This window comes from Taurulus bubalis, assembly GCF_910589615.1.
Source record: "Taurulus bubalis genome assembly, chromosome: 16".
Taxonomy (NCBI): Eukaryota; Metazoa; Chordata; class Actinopteri; order Perciformes; family Cottidae; genus Taurulus; species Taurulus bubalis.
Window position 1 is genome coordinate 5,783,600 of NC_136604.1, and position 14,988 is coordinate 5,798,587.

Here is a 14,988-nt window from a genome sequence, read left to right on the forward strand (position 1 = left end):
GGTTCAGGTGTTGGTTCAGGCTCCTGCCCAGATGTTGATTCTGTTGCCGGTTCTGGTTCAGGTGTTGGTTCAGGCTCCTGCCCAGATGTTGATTCTGTAACAGGTTCTGGTTCAGGTGTTGGTTCAGACTCTTGCCCAGATGTTGATTCTGTTGCCGGTTCTGGTTCAGGTGTTGGTTCAGGCTCCTGCCCAGATGTTGATTCTGTAACAGGTTCTGGTTCAGGTGTTGGTTCAGGCTCCTGCCCAGATGTTGATTCTGTTGCCGGTTCTGGTTCAGGTGTTGGTTCAGGCTCCTGCCCAGATGTTGATTCTGTTGCAGGTTCTGGTTCAGGTGTTGGTTCAGGCTCTTGCCCAGATGTTGATTCTGTTGCCGGTTCTGGTCCAGGTGTTGGTTCAGGCTCCTGCCCAGATGTTGATTCTGTAACAGGTTCTGGTTCAGGTGTTGGTTCAGGCTCCTGCCCAGATGTTGATTCTGTTGCCGGTTCTGGTTCAGGTGTTGGTTCAGGCTCCTGCCCAGATGTTGATTCTGTTGCAGGTTCTGGTTCAGGTGTTGGTTCAGGCTCTTGCCCAGATGTTGATTCTGTTGCCGGTTCTGGTTCAGGTGTTGGTTCAGGCTCCTGCCCAGATGTTGATTCTGTAACAGGTTCTGGTTCAGGTGTTGGTTCAGGCTCCTGCCCAGATGTTGATTCTGTTGCAGGTTCTGGTTCAGGTGTTGGTTCAGGCTCTTGCCCAGATGTTGATTCTGTTGCCGGTTCTGGTTCAGGTGTTGGTTCAGGCTCCTGCCCAGATGTTGATTCTGTAACAGGTTCTGGTTCAGGTGTTGGTTCAGGCTCCTGCCCAGATGTTGATTCTGTAACAGGTTCTGGTTCAGGTGTTGGTTCAGGCTCCTGCCCAGATGTTGATTCTGTTGCCGGTTCTGGTTCAGGTGTTGGTTCAGGCTCCTGCCCAGATGTTGATTCTGTTGCCGGTTCTGGTTCAGGTGTTGGTTCAGGCTCCTGCCCAGATGTTGATTCTGTTGCAGGTTCTGGTTCAGGTGTTGGTTCAGGCTCCTGCCCAGATGTTGATTCTGTTGCCGGTTCTGGTTCAGGTGTTGGTTCAGGCTCCTGCCCAGATGTTGATTCTGTAACAGGTTCTGGTTCAGGTGTTGGTTCAGGCTCCTGCCCAGATGTTGATTCTGTTGCCGGTTCTGGTTCAGGTGTTGGTTCAGGCTCCTGCCCAGATGTTGATTCTGTAACAGGTTCTGGTTCAGGTGTTGGTTCAGGCTCCTGCCCAGATGTTGATTCTGTTGCAGGTTCTGGTTCAGGTGTTGGTTCAGGCTCCTGCCCAGATGTTGATTCTGTTGCCGGTTCTGGTTCAGGTGTTGGTTCAGGCTCCTGCCCAGATGTTGATTCTGTTGCCGGTTCTGGTTCAGGTGTTGGTTCAGGCTCCTGCCCAGATGTTGATTCTGTTGCCGGTTCTGGTTCAGGTGTTGGTTCAGGCTCCTGCCCAGATGTTGATTCTGTTGCAGGTTCTGGTTCAGGTGTTGGTTCAGGCTCTTGCCCAGATGTTGATTCTGTTGCCGGTTCTGGTTCAGGTGTTGGTTCAGGCTCTTGCCCAGATGTTGATTCTGTTGCCGGTTCTGGTTTAGGTGTTGGTTCAGGCTCCTGCCCAGATGTTGATTCTGTAACAGGTTCTGGTTCAGGTGTTGGTTCAGGCTCCTGCCCAGATGTTGATTCTGTAACAGGTTCTGGTTCAGGTGTTGGTTCAGGCTCCTGCCCAGATGTTGATTCTGAAACCGGTTCTGGTTCAGGTGTTGGTTCAGGCTCCTGCCCAGATGTTGATTCTGTTGCAGGTTCTGGTTCAGGTGTTGGTTCAGGCTCCTGCCCAGATGTTGATTCTGTTGCCGGTTCTGGTTCAGGTGTTGGTTCAGGCTCCTGCCCAGATGTTGATTCTGTTGCCGGTTCTGGTTCAGGTGTTGGTTCAGGCTCCTGCCCAGATGTTGATTCTGAAACCGGTTCTGGTTCAGGTGTTGGTTCAGGCTCCTGCCCAGATGTTGATTCTGTAACAGGTTCTGGTTCAGGTGTTGGTTCAGGCTCCTGCCCAGATGTTGATTCTGTTGCCGGTTCTGGTTCAGGTGTTGGTTCAGGCTCTTGCCCAGATGTTGATTCTGTTGCCGGTTCTGGTTCAGGTGTTGGTTCAGGCTCCTGCCCAGATGTTGATTCTGTTGCAGGTTCTGGTTCAGGTGTTGGTTCAGGCTCCTGCCCAGATGTTGATTCTGTTGCAGGTTCTGGTTCAGGTGTTGGTTCAGGCTCCTGCCCAGATGTTGATTCTGTTGCAGGTTCTGGTTCAGGTGTTGGTTCAGGCTCCTGTCCAGATGTTGATTCTGTTGCAGGTTCTGGTTCAGGTGTTGGTTCAGGCTCCTGCCCAGATGTTGATTCTGTAACAGGTTCTGGTTCAGGTGTTGGTTCAGGCTCCTGCCCAAATGTTGATTCTGTAACAGGTTCTGGTTCAGGTGTTGGTTCAGGCTCCTGCCCAGATGTTGATTCTGTTGCCGGTTCTGGTTCAGGTGTTGGTTCAGGCTCCTGCCCAGATGTTGATTCTGTTGCAGGTTCTGGTTCAGGTGTTGGTTCAGGCTCCTGCCCAGATGTTGATTCTGTAACAGGTTCTGGTTCAAGTGTTGGTTCAGACTCCTGCCCAGATGTTGATTCTGTTGCCGGTTCTGGTTCAGGTGTTGGTTCAGGCTCCTGCCCAGAAGTTGATTCTGTTGCCGGTTCTGGTTCAGGTGTTGGTTCAGGCTCCTGCCCAGAAGTTGATTCTGTTGCTGGTTCTGGTGCAGGTGTTGGTTCAGGCTCCTGCCCAGATGTTGATTCTGTAACAGGTTCTGGTTCAGGTGTTGGTTCAGGCTCCTGCCCAGATGTTGATTCTGTTGCAGGTTCTGGTTCAGGTGTTGGTTCAGGCTCCTGTCCAGATGTTGATTCTGTTGCAGGTTCTGGTTCAGGTGTTGGTTCAGGCTCCTGCCCAGATGTTGATTCTGTAACAGGTTCTGGTTCAGGTGTTGGTTCAGGCTCCTGCCCAGATGTTGATTCTGTTGCCGGTTCTGGTTCAGGTGTTGGTTCAGGCTCCTGCCCAGATGTTGATTCTGTTGCAGGTTCTGGTTCAGGTGTTGGTTCAGGCTCCTGCCCAGATGTTGATTCTGTTGCAGGTTCTGGTTCAGGTGTTGGTTCAGGCTCCTGCCCAGAAGTTGATTCTGTTGCCGGTTCTGGTTCAGGTGTTGGTTCAGGCTCCTGCCCAGATGTTGATTCTGTAGCAGGTTCTGGTTCAGGCTCCTGCCCAGATGTTGATTCTGAAACCGGTTCTGGTTCAGGTGTTGGTTCAGGCTCCTGCCCAGATGTTGATTCTGTAGCAGGTTCTGGTTCAGGTGTTGGTGGTTCTGCTGGAGGCTCTGGTTCTGACGGTTCAGTATCATGTTCAGATGTACCACAACTGCATGTTTTGAGGTGAATTATTTTTTCAATAAGATCAACACTGGGGAAGCTCATGCTCAAAACACCTAAGCAGCCTTGGTTTACGGAGCTTTTCTCATGCTCCACCACAAAGTCATGAAGCTGCTTGTTAACTTTTTTGGCCAACGTTTTAGGACTTTCAAGTATTGATGCTGAAGTGTCAGTCAGTACAATGTGATGTTCACATAGGTGTGACTTGAGTCGCTTTATTTTCTCTTCAACATTGTTGAGATTTTTATTTTCAAAGAAAAATGATTCATGGTTTTCTGTCCCAGCAATGAACTTGTTACTTTGGAGAAAAACAATCTTTCCCCTTGCCTGTTGCATGTTTGGTACCGACAACATCGTCCATATTTTATTTTTGTACTTGTCAATCAATTGCTTCATCAGTTCTTCAATTTTTCTTTGGTAAAACTTATTTCGTGTCACTTTTAATAGCACAGTGTCAGTGCCATCTTTTATGAAATCTAAAATGATGTCTAGGACTTCATCAAATTGAATGTGTTGCCAAAACATCCAGATTTTGTTCTGGATGTATAAATGTTTTTGGTTGGGCAGCCAAATCCCAACATTCACATCAAAATACCGGATTCCCACATTAAGTTGGTCTTTTAAGGTCCAAATTTGACATTTAACAAGTGATCCTCCATGTAATGATAGACTTTTGTGTGTTCCTGGAATGGAGATAGCAGATACTAAAGTACTATTCGGTATATCCTTCATCCAGTTCAGGTTATACAATTTGTAATTTAGGGTTGACTTATCATTGAAACCGGTCCATGAGCGTGAGGAGAACCATGAGCTTGAGCAGGAGGTTATTCTGGTGGGAAGAAGACACATGACACATGATACTCATTAATTTAAATAATTAACAGGCAAATAAAAACTGTGAAAATATGAAGAATATTTGCTGAATATGTAGCTGAGTGATGTGATGAAAGCCGTCATCTATGCAGAATAGGGAGATATGGGGAGACAAAATTACAACACAATACCATTACCAATGTTAGGTTTAACTTACATTGAGAGAAGCCAGAAGCAAAGATGGATCCCCATAATTGGTTTGTTGGCTGATTTATAGTCCGGTGAGCTCAGGATTTATTCAGCTCTCTTTCACATATGTTAATAGTTTCTCTCAATTGACAATTTCTAAAAAGTTTCACAAGAAAAGCTCTTACCCGCGGACATGAGTAGGACAAACAGGCAATTGTCTCCCTTGTGAGCGAGCTGCTATAACAGGGAGTATAGAGATACACTTTATTTTGCATGATCCTACTCTCTAATCTTGTACTTTGAATGGCAGGGAGAGAGTGACAAAGATGTGTGGGCATCGTAAAAGTGGTGAACAGTTTAAACCGTTTAGTCAATTTAGATATCCTTTACGTTCTCTGCATGTAGAACCCATCTTTGAGCTAAGTTAAATTATTTTAATGTGAGATTTTAGGAAATTCACTTTTAGGAAATTCAGTATGCAATATCTGTGTGGATTGCTTCAACATATGGCCCAAACTATGATGACACACCTGACCACATATTTTTGTGTACTTTTAGTTTGATCTCTGGCTGTATCTTCATATGTATTGTACAGTTACAGGTGGGCTATTGTCCTTCTCGTCTAACTTGAAAAAATTGTACTTTACAAAATGTTGAACTATTCCTTTAATGCTACAGCCATACAGTGATATTATAGAAAATAGTATGTGTATAATCGCTTTACCAGAATACTCATGGTTTTGGAATGAAAGGTTAAACAATCACATACTTTGTTACCTCTTCATTTGCCCATATTTTTATTAAACACTACCTGGGCAAATGAAGACAACATTATTTGTTTTCTTCTGTGTTACTTTCAAGTTTGCATTATGGTGTTTTTGTCAACAAGCCTTTAAAGCACACACTTTTCTTGTGATGTACAGAAATTGAAGTTATACGCAGAGCCCTTTACCTTCTGTGATTGGTTCTGCTTTGCAGTTACCTCATCCTTATCCTGGCCAATAAGCTTGTGTCTGGCACATGCTGATCCTCTCCCCCACCACCTGTTGCATCTTAGTGGGACAGGTTATCTGCAGAGGCATGATCACATAAGACTTAACATGGACAATGTGTTTACAGTGGCAATTGAAAAAGGGAACAATCAGATAATGCCTTTTAAACGGCAGGAGTGCGTCTGATCTGACTCAACCGCTTCCAACGCCTACTTCTGTTCTGCACCAGCATTTGCCTGCGAGTTAATCCCTTCTTTGTCTTGGCAAGATGTCTGTGAGAACTCTCCCCCTGGTTTTCATTAATCTGGGTGGAGAGATGCTTTACATACTGGATCAACGCCTACAAGCTCTCAACACGTCCGAGGACAATTCAGAGAAAGGTAGAGGTAGCTAGAGAACTGACAGGTTTGGTAGGTGTGTTGTGTGTGTAGCTCAGAGCCATTCCTCCTGCTGACAAGCTGAAGTCTTGCTGTCAGATGTTCAAAAACTGAAAATGTGCAGCTCAACAATTTCTAAATGACAAGTCTATTTTCTTTCTTTTCTTACTTGGGACATTGATGCAGGAGTCTGGTCAGAAAATGACAGAAAAAGAGGTATCCATGTTATTGTATAGTCAGCTCCCTGTGCCCCTGTAGCAGTGGTGGAAGAAATACTCAGATCTTTAGAAAGTATATATCGTTATGTATTTACTGTCCACCATTGCCCTGTAGTGTCTACTATTAGCTGCAATAAGTTGAGGTAAATTGTATGAAACAGTAGTAGGACTAGTTTCTAGAGTAAATCCTCAATCAACCAAAACACAATGGCTACATATTTGGTTAAAAGTGAGTAAAGACATGAATCTGACTTTTTGGTATCTCTTTTACCATATGAAAAGTATTATGTCATGTAATTGTCATCATTTTGTCAAAAAGGGACTAGACAGCTAACTAGCAGAACAACTATTTCTAGCGGAACCTAGCTTGCTACGTTTAGCTAAAGCTAAATGTGTTAAATTATTTAACTATAATTGTAATACTGTATCGAAGAAAAAAAATACTTTGATGAATCCACATATTGCTAATACTTTGCTTTGTTCCACTAACTAAATGAGGTAGCAGCTAATCCAATCACGATGGAGAAACACCTATCTTAACTCATTGGTAACTGGTTTAGCAAAGCAACTCAGCTTTTAACTCCAGTGGAATTTGTTCGAATTAAGCTACCTTTTCAATGAAATATCTAAATATATTAAAGTCTGGGCTAATGTGTCACTAATTCCCAAGTACCGTAAATATTAATAAAGAAAGGGGAAAGAACCTTTATAGATGTGGCCTACCTCCCCTGAAGACCAAAGGCTGCATGCTTTTCTTGTTCTGAGTTTCTACTCAAAGTCGCTTTGGATAAAAGCGTCAGCTAAATGAAATGTAATGTAATCTAATGTAATGCATGCAGTAATTGCATTTGTTTGATGTTTTCCTAATTGGGTATATAAACCCTGGCTTATAATTGCATTAACATCAAAACAAGCTCTTCTGTGCCGTTTTAATCCATGACCCAAACTAGCCGATTCTAACCACCGTTCTGTTTCTGTGTCTTCCCCACTCTAAGTCATGAATGACATTGTTGGGGCCATGTTTAGTAAAGCCTTTATGGATGAACTTCTCAAACCCCAGCAGCTGTATTCTCACAGGACACTAAAAACAGTGCTAACTCGGTTAGCGCACACCTCCATCATGAGGCTGAACCAGGCCAGCATGGACAAGGTATGTACAAGAAAAAATAAAGATGTTTTAACATTTAAACATTTTTGTGTTACCAGTGTTTTTGCATGTCTAAGAATATCAATTTCAATGCATACCGAATAATTGTACAGTATAAAAGGTGGTGGGCAAGTTCAAATGTTGAGATTTTAATTAAATGCTTTGAAGTCACTTAAACATGAAATAGTAGCTTTAAAATAAGTAAACTTTCCAGTGTTTATTTTTGTGTCTTAAGTCTAAATCTTAAGGCCACAGCTTTTATACGTTGTAATTTGAAATATATGTAGGGGAAATGTGTCAGGTTGGGAGCCAAAAAAGTAGTTTTGTTTTTTGCAGAAACGGCATGTCCTTGAGCTTCACGCCTCCTTTCTTTTCTTCCTTGTAGCTTTACGAGCTGATGGTCATGGCGTTCAAATATCAGGTCTTCCTTTGTCCACGGCCTAAAGACTTGCTGCTCGTCACTTATAATCACATAGATACCATCAGGGAATTTGTAAGACACACTCCAGTGGTGGTGAACCAAGTGGATGAGACACAAAGGAAGATAATTGAGGTATATTGAGTGGTTATTATAATTAACCTTTTATAATTAAGTTAATTATAAGTTATGGCAAACTGGCTAGATTCCAGCTTTCAGTTTTTATTACCTGGATCTTGTGTGACCTGTTTATGTTCTTCTGCACTCGAGATGTACTCATCTTTGCCAGAGGGAGAATTCCAGCTGCTCAGACAAACACTGCTCATATTTTTTCAAGACATGCACGTTCGTGTGAGTCCTCTGTGGGTTTTTACTTACCCCTCCATACAAGTGAAACAAAAATAACAGATTTCTTCATTTCAATACATATTTAAAAAAATGTATATCATGTATTTCATTCCTCTTCTTAGGTGTCACTTTTCCTCAAAAACAAAGTCCAGAATCCCAACGGCCGTTTTGCCCTGTCGCCAACTGGCCCAGTGCCTCATGGGGTAGATGTTCCAGGACTTATTAGGTAGGCAGCTGACGAACATGGCATTACATGTGTTCCTATAGCTAGAACAACTATATTCATATGCATTCAACAACTGCTTGTGTGTGACGAATATGAATTCTCATGATATTTGGTTCAGACATTCGAGGTCCCCAGAGGATGAATCCTAACGACTTTTGGGATCCTAGTCAAAGTGTTACATTTTCGGGATATTGATAAATTATTAAAGTTAAGCACACGGACGTTTGGATTTGCTCCGTTGGGGCTGTAGATCTTTGGTACTTGAATGTTAAACAGCAGATATCCATTTAGTTACAAAACGGTCCCAAAGTGCTCTGTTAGCATGCTAACATTCAGCATTTAACTCAAAGCACCACTGTGGCCATTTTATATTTCATTGATTATACATTTCAAATCCATGTAAAATGGACAGGATTGTTAACAACATTCAGCTTTTCAGAATAAGAAATGAGAGTAACTGTACATTGGCTAACAGAGGCTAGCTAGGAAAACAAGCTAGCTAGGAAAACAAGTTGTGCTTCTCAAGTTAAGGCTGCCTTTGGGAAGGAATACAACTGATTAATTCCAGTGCTTCTTGCAAAATGTATCTTTACATTTCTATTACATCTGTTATTTTTCACCTTGATGGTTTGTGGCAATTTCTGAACAAGCAACTGGCTAACAACTTTGATTAGCACAGGCCTACTAGCTAAAGTATAACCTACTTTCTAGCCCGGTGGTTGGGCCTCACTTCCATTACCGCCCCCTGATGAGGCTGATATGGCTTCATTTGAGATGTTCTTGTGTTGAGGGTCTTATAGGTTATAACTGCTAATGAGAAACATCTCAATATTTCAGAGTTTCATCATCTGCTTCCCGTTTCCACAGGATGTTTGACAGAAAGGGCAGAGAAGTGAGACGAGGCGAGTTCCCCACAGGAGGAAGTTACACCAGCCCCATCAGACAGGGATGCTTTGAACTGCATGGAGACAGAGTCATCAGACTGGGCATGAACATGTATGTGGGAACTGTATTGCACGACACCACGTAGTTTATATGGATAGTAAAATAGTGGATTAGGAGATGACACTGCTGTATTTTGTGTTTGTGAAAAGGTACACTGGGAACCAACCAGAGGAGACACACACAACCAAAGCTCCTTCCGTCAAGGTAACAAAACTATTTATAGAAAAACAGTTGTAATTAACTTAAGTTTAGTGATATACGCATTATATTACATGTATTACATTTTTCTGTAACTGCACAGTTCCGTACAGGCAACATTTCACATACATTAATTGTAATACATTTTACAGAAGAATCTCTGCTTATAACCTTCACCACATGCTCCCAGTGATGGTTTTCTGTAATGTTTGTATGGTATGACACACTACCTTTATAGATGTCAGTAACAATACAGTCCGAGTAAATTATTTACATAAATATATACGTGCAATGCCAGTGATACAACATAACTAAGTACTTTTACTTGGTGAGGTTCTTGTACTTTACATAATATACACCTACATTTCAACAAAACAAATATTCTAATTTTGACTGCACTACATTTGTATAAGCTAGTTACTAGTTTCTTTACATACATGTTAATAATAACATTTTATAACACTCAAAGGGGATATTTTTAAGTACATTTTGATACTGCAAGTACATTTTGCTACTATAGGATCTGGATAATTTTTCCTTCACAGCACAATTGTCTCCATCATTTTACATTTTGCTTTTGAGTATGCATCACAGACAGTATGCTCTAGACTGGAGCGCACCTCTGTACTCATGCACAGACTCCCTCTACACCCCCACCCTCCTGCTGCAGAAGGATGACGCTCCCAACCTGCTGGCCAAAGAGGAGCTGAATCTGCTGGCTCGTCTGATGGGAAGCATGAAGGCCGAGAACATGCCCGAAACTGAAACTGGCTTTCGGATCAACCTGTTTACTACAGACCAAGAGGAGGAGGATGCGTGAGTGCTTTGTATTTTATTTTTTGCTTTATTCATTCTCTCCTATTAAAATAATAATTCCCATGACTAGGACTTTTATTTTCGTTTACAGGGGAGCTTCGGTTCGAGCTGAGCAGTCCTTGTTCGGAGTTATAAATATTCAAGCAATGCAGGTAAGGTGATGTAAAACTGTAGGTCATCAATGTCTAACCCATTTGAAACACTTTGTATACTTATGGGTAGATTAGGACTATAGTACTGAATCATGTCCTACAGGCATATGGGCTTTATGTAAAAAGTAACTTTAAGTGTCAAATAAATGTTGTGAAGTAAAATGTACAATATTTCACCCTCAACTGCAGTGGCGTAAAAGTAATAACTAACATAGAATGTAAATATTTAAGTATAAGTAGGTGAAAATTGTACAGTACTCGAGTGAAAATACTTCTTTACATCCCACATACTACACATATGATATTTGAGGATTTGTTCAGAACCTTAATTCTCACTTTTGTTTTATAGACTGTAGTTAAATAATTACGAACCACCTTCTTCACAATCCTCATCGGTTTGTTAATTATGGGTTTTGTTCGATTCAGGATGAACAGGCTGCGACTCAGCTGGCCCGAATTGCCGGACAGTTTGCCGAAGGAGGCGAGATGCCTGAAGAGCTCAGCCGCAGCAAAGGAGACGACCTTCTGGCCATGATGGACGACCTCTGACCCAGTTGTGTCCCTTCAACGACTTTTAATTATCGTTTCAACTTTACTGCCTAACTCTTTACCTCGGGTCACTAAATCGTCACTGTGAGCTTCGATTTAACCTTTAAAATATACAATTTTTGGTTCACCCAAAAATGTAAAGTTGTTTAACATTGAGGAAGATTAGAGAGTAAAATAAATATTCAATGACTCATACTGTAACACCTGAACAATATAATTTATTTTAAATTACTAGCACTTGGAAAAAGTGCTACATGAATGCAGTGAAAATTGTAAGACCCGCTATATTTGATATGCATTTTATATAATAATTATACGTTTTCAATAAATGTATCCATATTTTTTGTGTGTTTTTTAATACAATGTAAGACTAAATTAGTCTGATGCAGGAATTCAGGTTTTTAAGAAGATTAGATTTGTATTTATTGACCAAATTGCCTTAGGATATGGCGATTAAGGGAAATATGGTGCATGCATTTCAAGTTTTCAAAAGGATATCCGAAATACATTTGATGCATTAGAAATAACTCTGAAAAAATCATTAAATATGTTGTAGAACACATTAGGATTGTATTTATCCCTTGTAGTTATTTATTAGGAATTTGAGTGTTCTATATATCTGCTTTTTCCTTGACGTTGAATATCTATTACTGTTTAAACCGTAATCTGTACGATCATAATTAAGAACCTTGATTATGCTGTTCATAGCTTATTTACATTTTCATAAGTCTTGTGTTTTGTTACTTATGTTTACAGGACACGTATGTAAAATAGTTTAAAACTTGGTTAAACAAATTCATTTAAATATATGGGGACATAATTAACATGCACACGTTTTCACAGATGAATTTAGTAGTGTCAAATAGAGAGCATAAGCATCTATAATACTGCAAACATGGAGTCATTGAGGAAAACAAATACTGAACTGTATGTGATCCCTGAAGCTGCCGGCAGAGGGCGCTGTTCTTCCACATTGACGCAAATCTGCGACGCTCAAGGAAACGTCATCACGCGGCGCTTCCTGGTTCCGACTTGTTGCGGGAAACTTGTTTACATGTTTGAACGGTTTATCGCCGCTTGCAAATATTGTGGTGAGAGGTTCAACAGGAAATAACGACTTAACCAATTCAGGTATGTCCAACACACAATGTCCGAGAGTAGAACACGTGACATTTGCTTTCTGGAGGCGCTGTCGTACTCATGTTGGTCCCCGCTAAAGCTCGAAGTGGACGCTTGCTAATTCAGCACCAACCGAGCTCCTCTGTCTCACAATAAATACATAATTTTGAGGTAAAGATGCATAAAATGACCTGTAGTCACATTAATATCATAAAGAAGACAGAAACCGACATGTTGTATTTTGAGTATTTTGGCCCATATCAGTGACGACACGTGTGAAAAGAGATGCGTGGAAACCTCCTTTTGACGCACTTAATAATTACTAATATCATCCAAGAGTATTCTAATAGATATTTCACCTCATAGTAATACTATCTTATCTTTCTCTCTCTCCTAAACCCCTCAATGACTGTTCAGTCTCGAGATAAACGTGCAACCAGTAGTAATTAGTGCTTCATTAGATGCAGGTGTGCTTGTCTGTGACTATCAATAAAAAAGACGGCACTACCATCAGTTAAAACACAATGCAAGCTCCTTATTAGACGTATAAAGGCATTATTGTATTTGGTATTAAACATAAACCAAGTCCTTGCTCTTATTTTCTAAATGACATTGTTTTAAAGCTTTTCATTGACGAGGCTCTGTGCTACTGCAGTTTTCCAGCTCTTCTGAGCTCCGACTGTACGTTGCTTTGGTTAGACAGTTTCATGTTTTCCAGTTTTTGTTTTAGATTCAGTGGAATTAGTTTTCAATGTGTCATGCTCATCATATGCAGATAGATAAAGGCGATAAAAGATGTGACACAGCAATGAATTGAATGGCATCAGCTAATCTTCTGCTGGTCTGCAGGTATTTCTCCCCTTCATCGTAGTCCATGGAGTCGGAAGGGACTGAATCCCCGTCGAGGAGCCCGGCGCCTGTAGCCGAAGTCTTCAACTCCATCCGGGAGCGCACAATCGCAGAGAACAGCATGGTGGTCCTGCTGCAGGGTCTGCAGGGAGAGGTGACCACGGTGGACCTGAGGAACGAGAGCACGGCGCGGGGCCGCGTGGTCAACGTGGACGCCTTCATGAACGTACGTCTGGAGGACGTGCTGTACCGGGACGGGCGGGGAAAGCTCACCAAGCTGCAGGACCTGTTCATCACGGGCAGGAACGTCCGCTACGTCCACATCCCGGACCACGTGGACATATTGAAGACCATGCACAGCCAGCTGGCCAAGATCCACCGCGTCCGCAACTTCGCCAGTCATGGAGGAGGCAGAAAAGAGTACGCAAAGAAAACAAAATAAACTGTTTTCTTTTCCGTGGAAGGATAAAATAAGAAAAACTCAGCGGAGAACTACTTGTGCAAGACTACTACAATAATACTTTGGGACAACAAGCAATTTTAAATGTTTTCCTTGGTTTGAGGACAAGCACAGCACTCGATTAGCAGTTTCTGACCAGAGAAGAATGACAAAAATATGTTCTTCTTCAATGGGAACATACAAGATACCTTCGCCTCCTCGGGCCTCTAAAACATTCAAATTAAGTGATGTTGGAGGGGGGGGGGGTCCCTCTGTGTTTGAACTGCTCTCAGCTCGTGTGCACACCAAGCCCCCTGACCTGTGAGGACTTCGGGTCATGAGAGGAAAAGGTTGGCTCTAGCCTGACCAATTTTTTTTCTAGGATTGCAACTAACAATTTGCTTTCATTATGACATTTCTTGACTAAATCATGAATCTTATGTCTGCAGAATGTCACAAAACTGAAGTGATAAACTTCCCAGAGCCCAAATGACATCTTCTGTTGTCTTGTTATCTCACCGAAACACATAGAGAGAGAATGGTTTTGGAATTTTTGCTTGAAGAAATAATTGAAAAGATCAATCGACTATCAAAATGAATTTTCTTTCAATCGTCCGCTGATTGTTGCAGCTCCTACAAAACATCGGCGTCTTTTCCACTGGACGAGCTGATGAGTTGAACAGCGTCCTTTTGTTTTGGTAATCGAGTTTGTAATTGACAACAAATATCCTTTTATTTTTTAAATACAAACAAGAATTATGAATAAAGATGCTTGCAATGAACTTGTCCCGTCAAAAACAGCTCCGTCTCAGCACTTGACTGCTTTATTGAAAAGGAAATGGAACATATAGCCATCAACTGGGAGTGGCCCCGTGTGTTTTGCTCTTGTCTGTTGGCGAAGAAAGTTAATAACTGCCCGCGCGCAGGAAAACATTAGTCAGCGTCAGTGCCAGTCTGGTAGAGGGATAAAAACAAGCGGGCCTGTTTCCACGGCGTCCAGCTCACAAACATCTCGCTCTCGCCTGTGATTTGGCGGCGGGACGTCCAAAGCCGAGCGGATGCGACACCGCTCGGCCAATGGAAACGAGCGGAGCGGGGTGGAAGGAAGAGAGTGTTTCGCTTGGAAACTGCCGTCACAAAAATATAGGATTGGGGAATTTGGGGAATTTGCAAAGGGGGTATGTTATTCCTACTCGGTGTCAGGAAGAGGACAGGCCTGACACAACACAGGCGCAGGCAGCCGGTGCAGATAAACCTCCGCGCTGGAGGGAGATGGCCGTGCGTTAAATGAAGGAACAAGCACACAGGAATGTCCCTCGGCGGTTGGGTCATTGTTTTGGCTGCGGCCTCGGTGTGTTTTTTAGGGACATATTTTTCTCTTGACCGCGTTAAAGGCGTCATGGAGAGCATCAGGATGACAGCAGCCCACAAAACGACCGCTTGCTGCTTTGCTGAAAAACACGGCCGTGTGCCACATCAACACTCAGAATAGCACTTTACAGCGTCAACCGCATCAACAGTTCTTTAACGGGGCCTGACGCTCCGTCCAGCGAACCAGACTCCACCTGTGGTCAAGGGAGTACTCCGTTCTTGTACTTTAGCAAGTACCAATACAACAAAGTAAAAAAATAATCCATACTAATAAAATCCCTGCTTTCATTTTCAGTTTTTTAAGTAAAAGTACAGAAATATTAGCCAACAATTTGCACTTAGAACATTG

General features: G+C 42.3%; 2 protein-coding genes across 2 annotated transcripts; both read left to right on the forward strand.

The window, feature by feature from the left end:
- Window positions 1-5,735: 5,735 nt before the first annotated feature.
- oscp1a (organic solute carrier partner 1a) lies at window positions 5,736-11,047 on the forward strand (the record flags this gene model as incomplete). The annotated part of the gene is made up of 11 exons (XM_079231667.1): window positions 5,736-5,847; window positions 6,031-6,060; window positions 7,058-7,212; window positions 7,595-7,762; window positions 7,898-7,978; window positions 8,098-8,201; window positions 9,069-9,197; window positions 9,296-9,350; window positions 10,015-10,160; window positions 10,252-10,312; window positions 10,739-11,047. 11 exons carry the CDS (start codon window positions 5,736-5,738, stop codon window positions 10,859-10,861), a joined length of 1,164 nt encoding a protein of 387 aa, XP_079087793.1. The 3' UTR covers window positions 10,862-11,047.
- Window positions 11,048-11,959: 912 nt separating this feature from the next.
- Window positions 11,960-13,976, forward strand: lsm10 (LSM10, U7 small nuclear RNA associated). Its single transcript, XM_079232116.1, has 2 exons — window positions 11,960-11,992; window positions 12,830-13,976. The coding sequence occupies exon 2, from the start codon at window positions 12,855-12,857 to the stop codon at window positions 13,269-13,271; it is 417 nt and encodes a 138-aa protein (XP_079088242.1). The 5' UTR covers window positions 11,960-11,992; window positions 12,830-12,854; the 3' UTR covers window positions 13,272-13,976.
- The last annotated feature ends 1,012 nt before the right edge of the window (window positions 13,977-14,988 follow it).

What these genes read in the sequence shown, in the direction of transcription:
- lsm10 (XM_079232116.1), top strand. Translation starts at nt 12,855, where the DNA reads ATGGAGTCGGAAGGGACTGAATCCCCGTCGAGGAGCCCGGCGCCTGTA.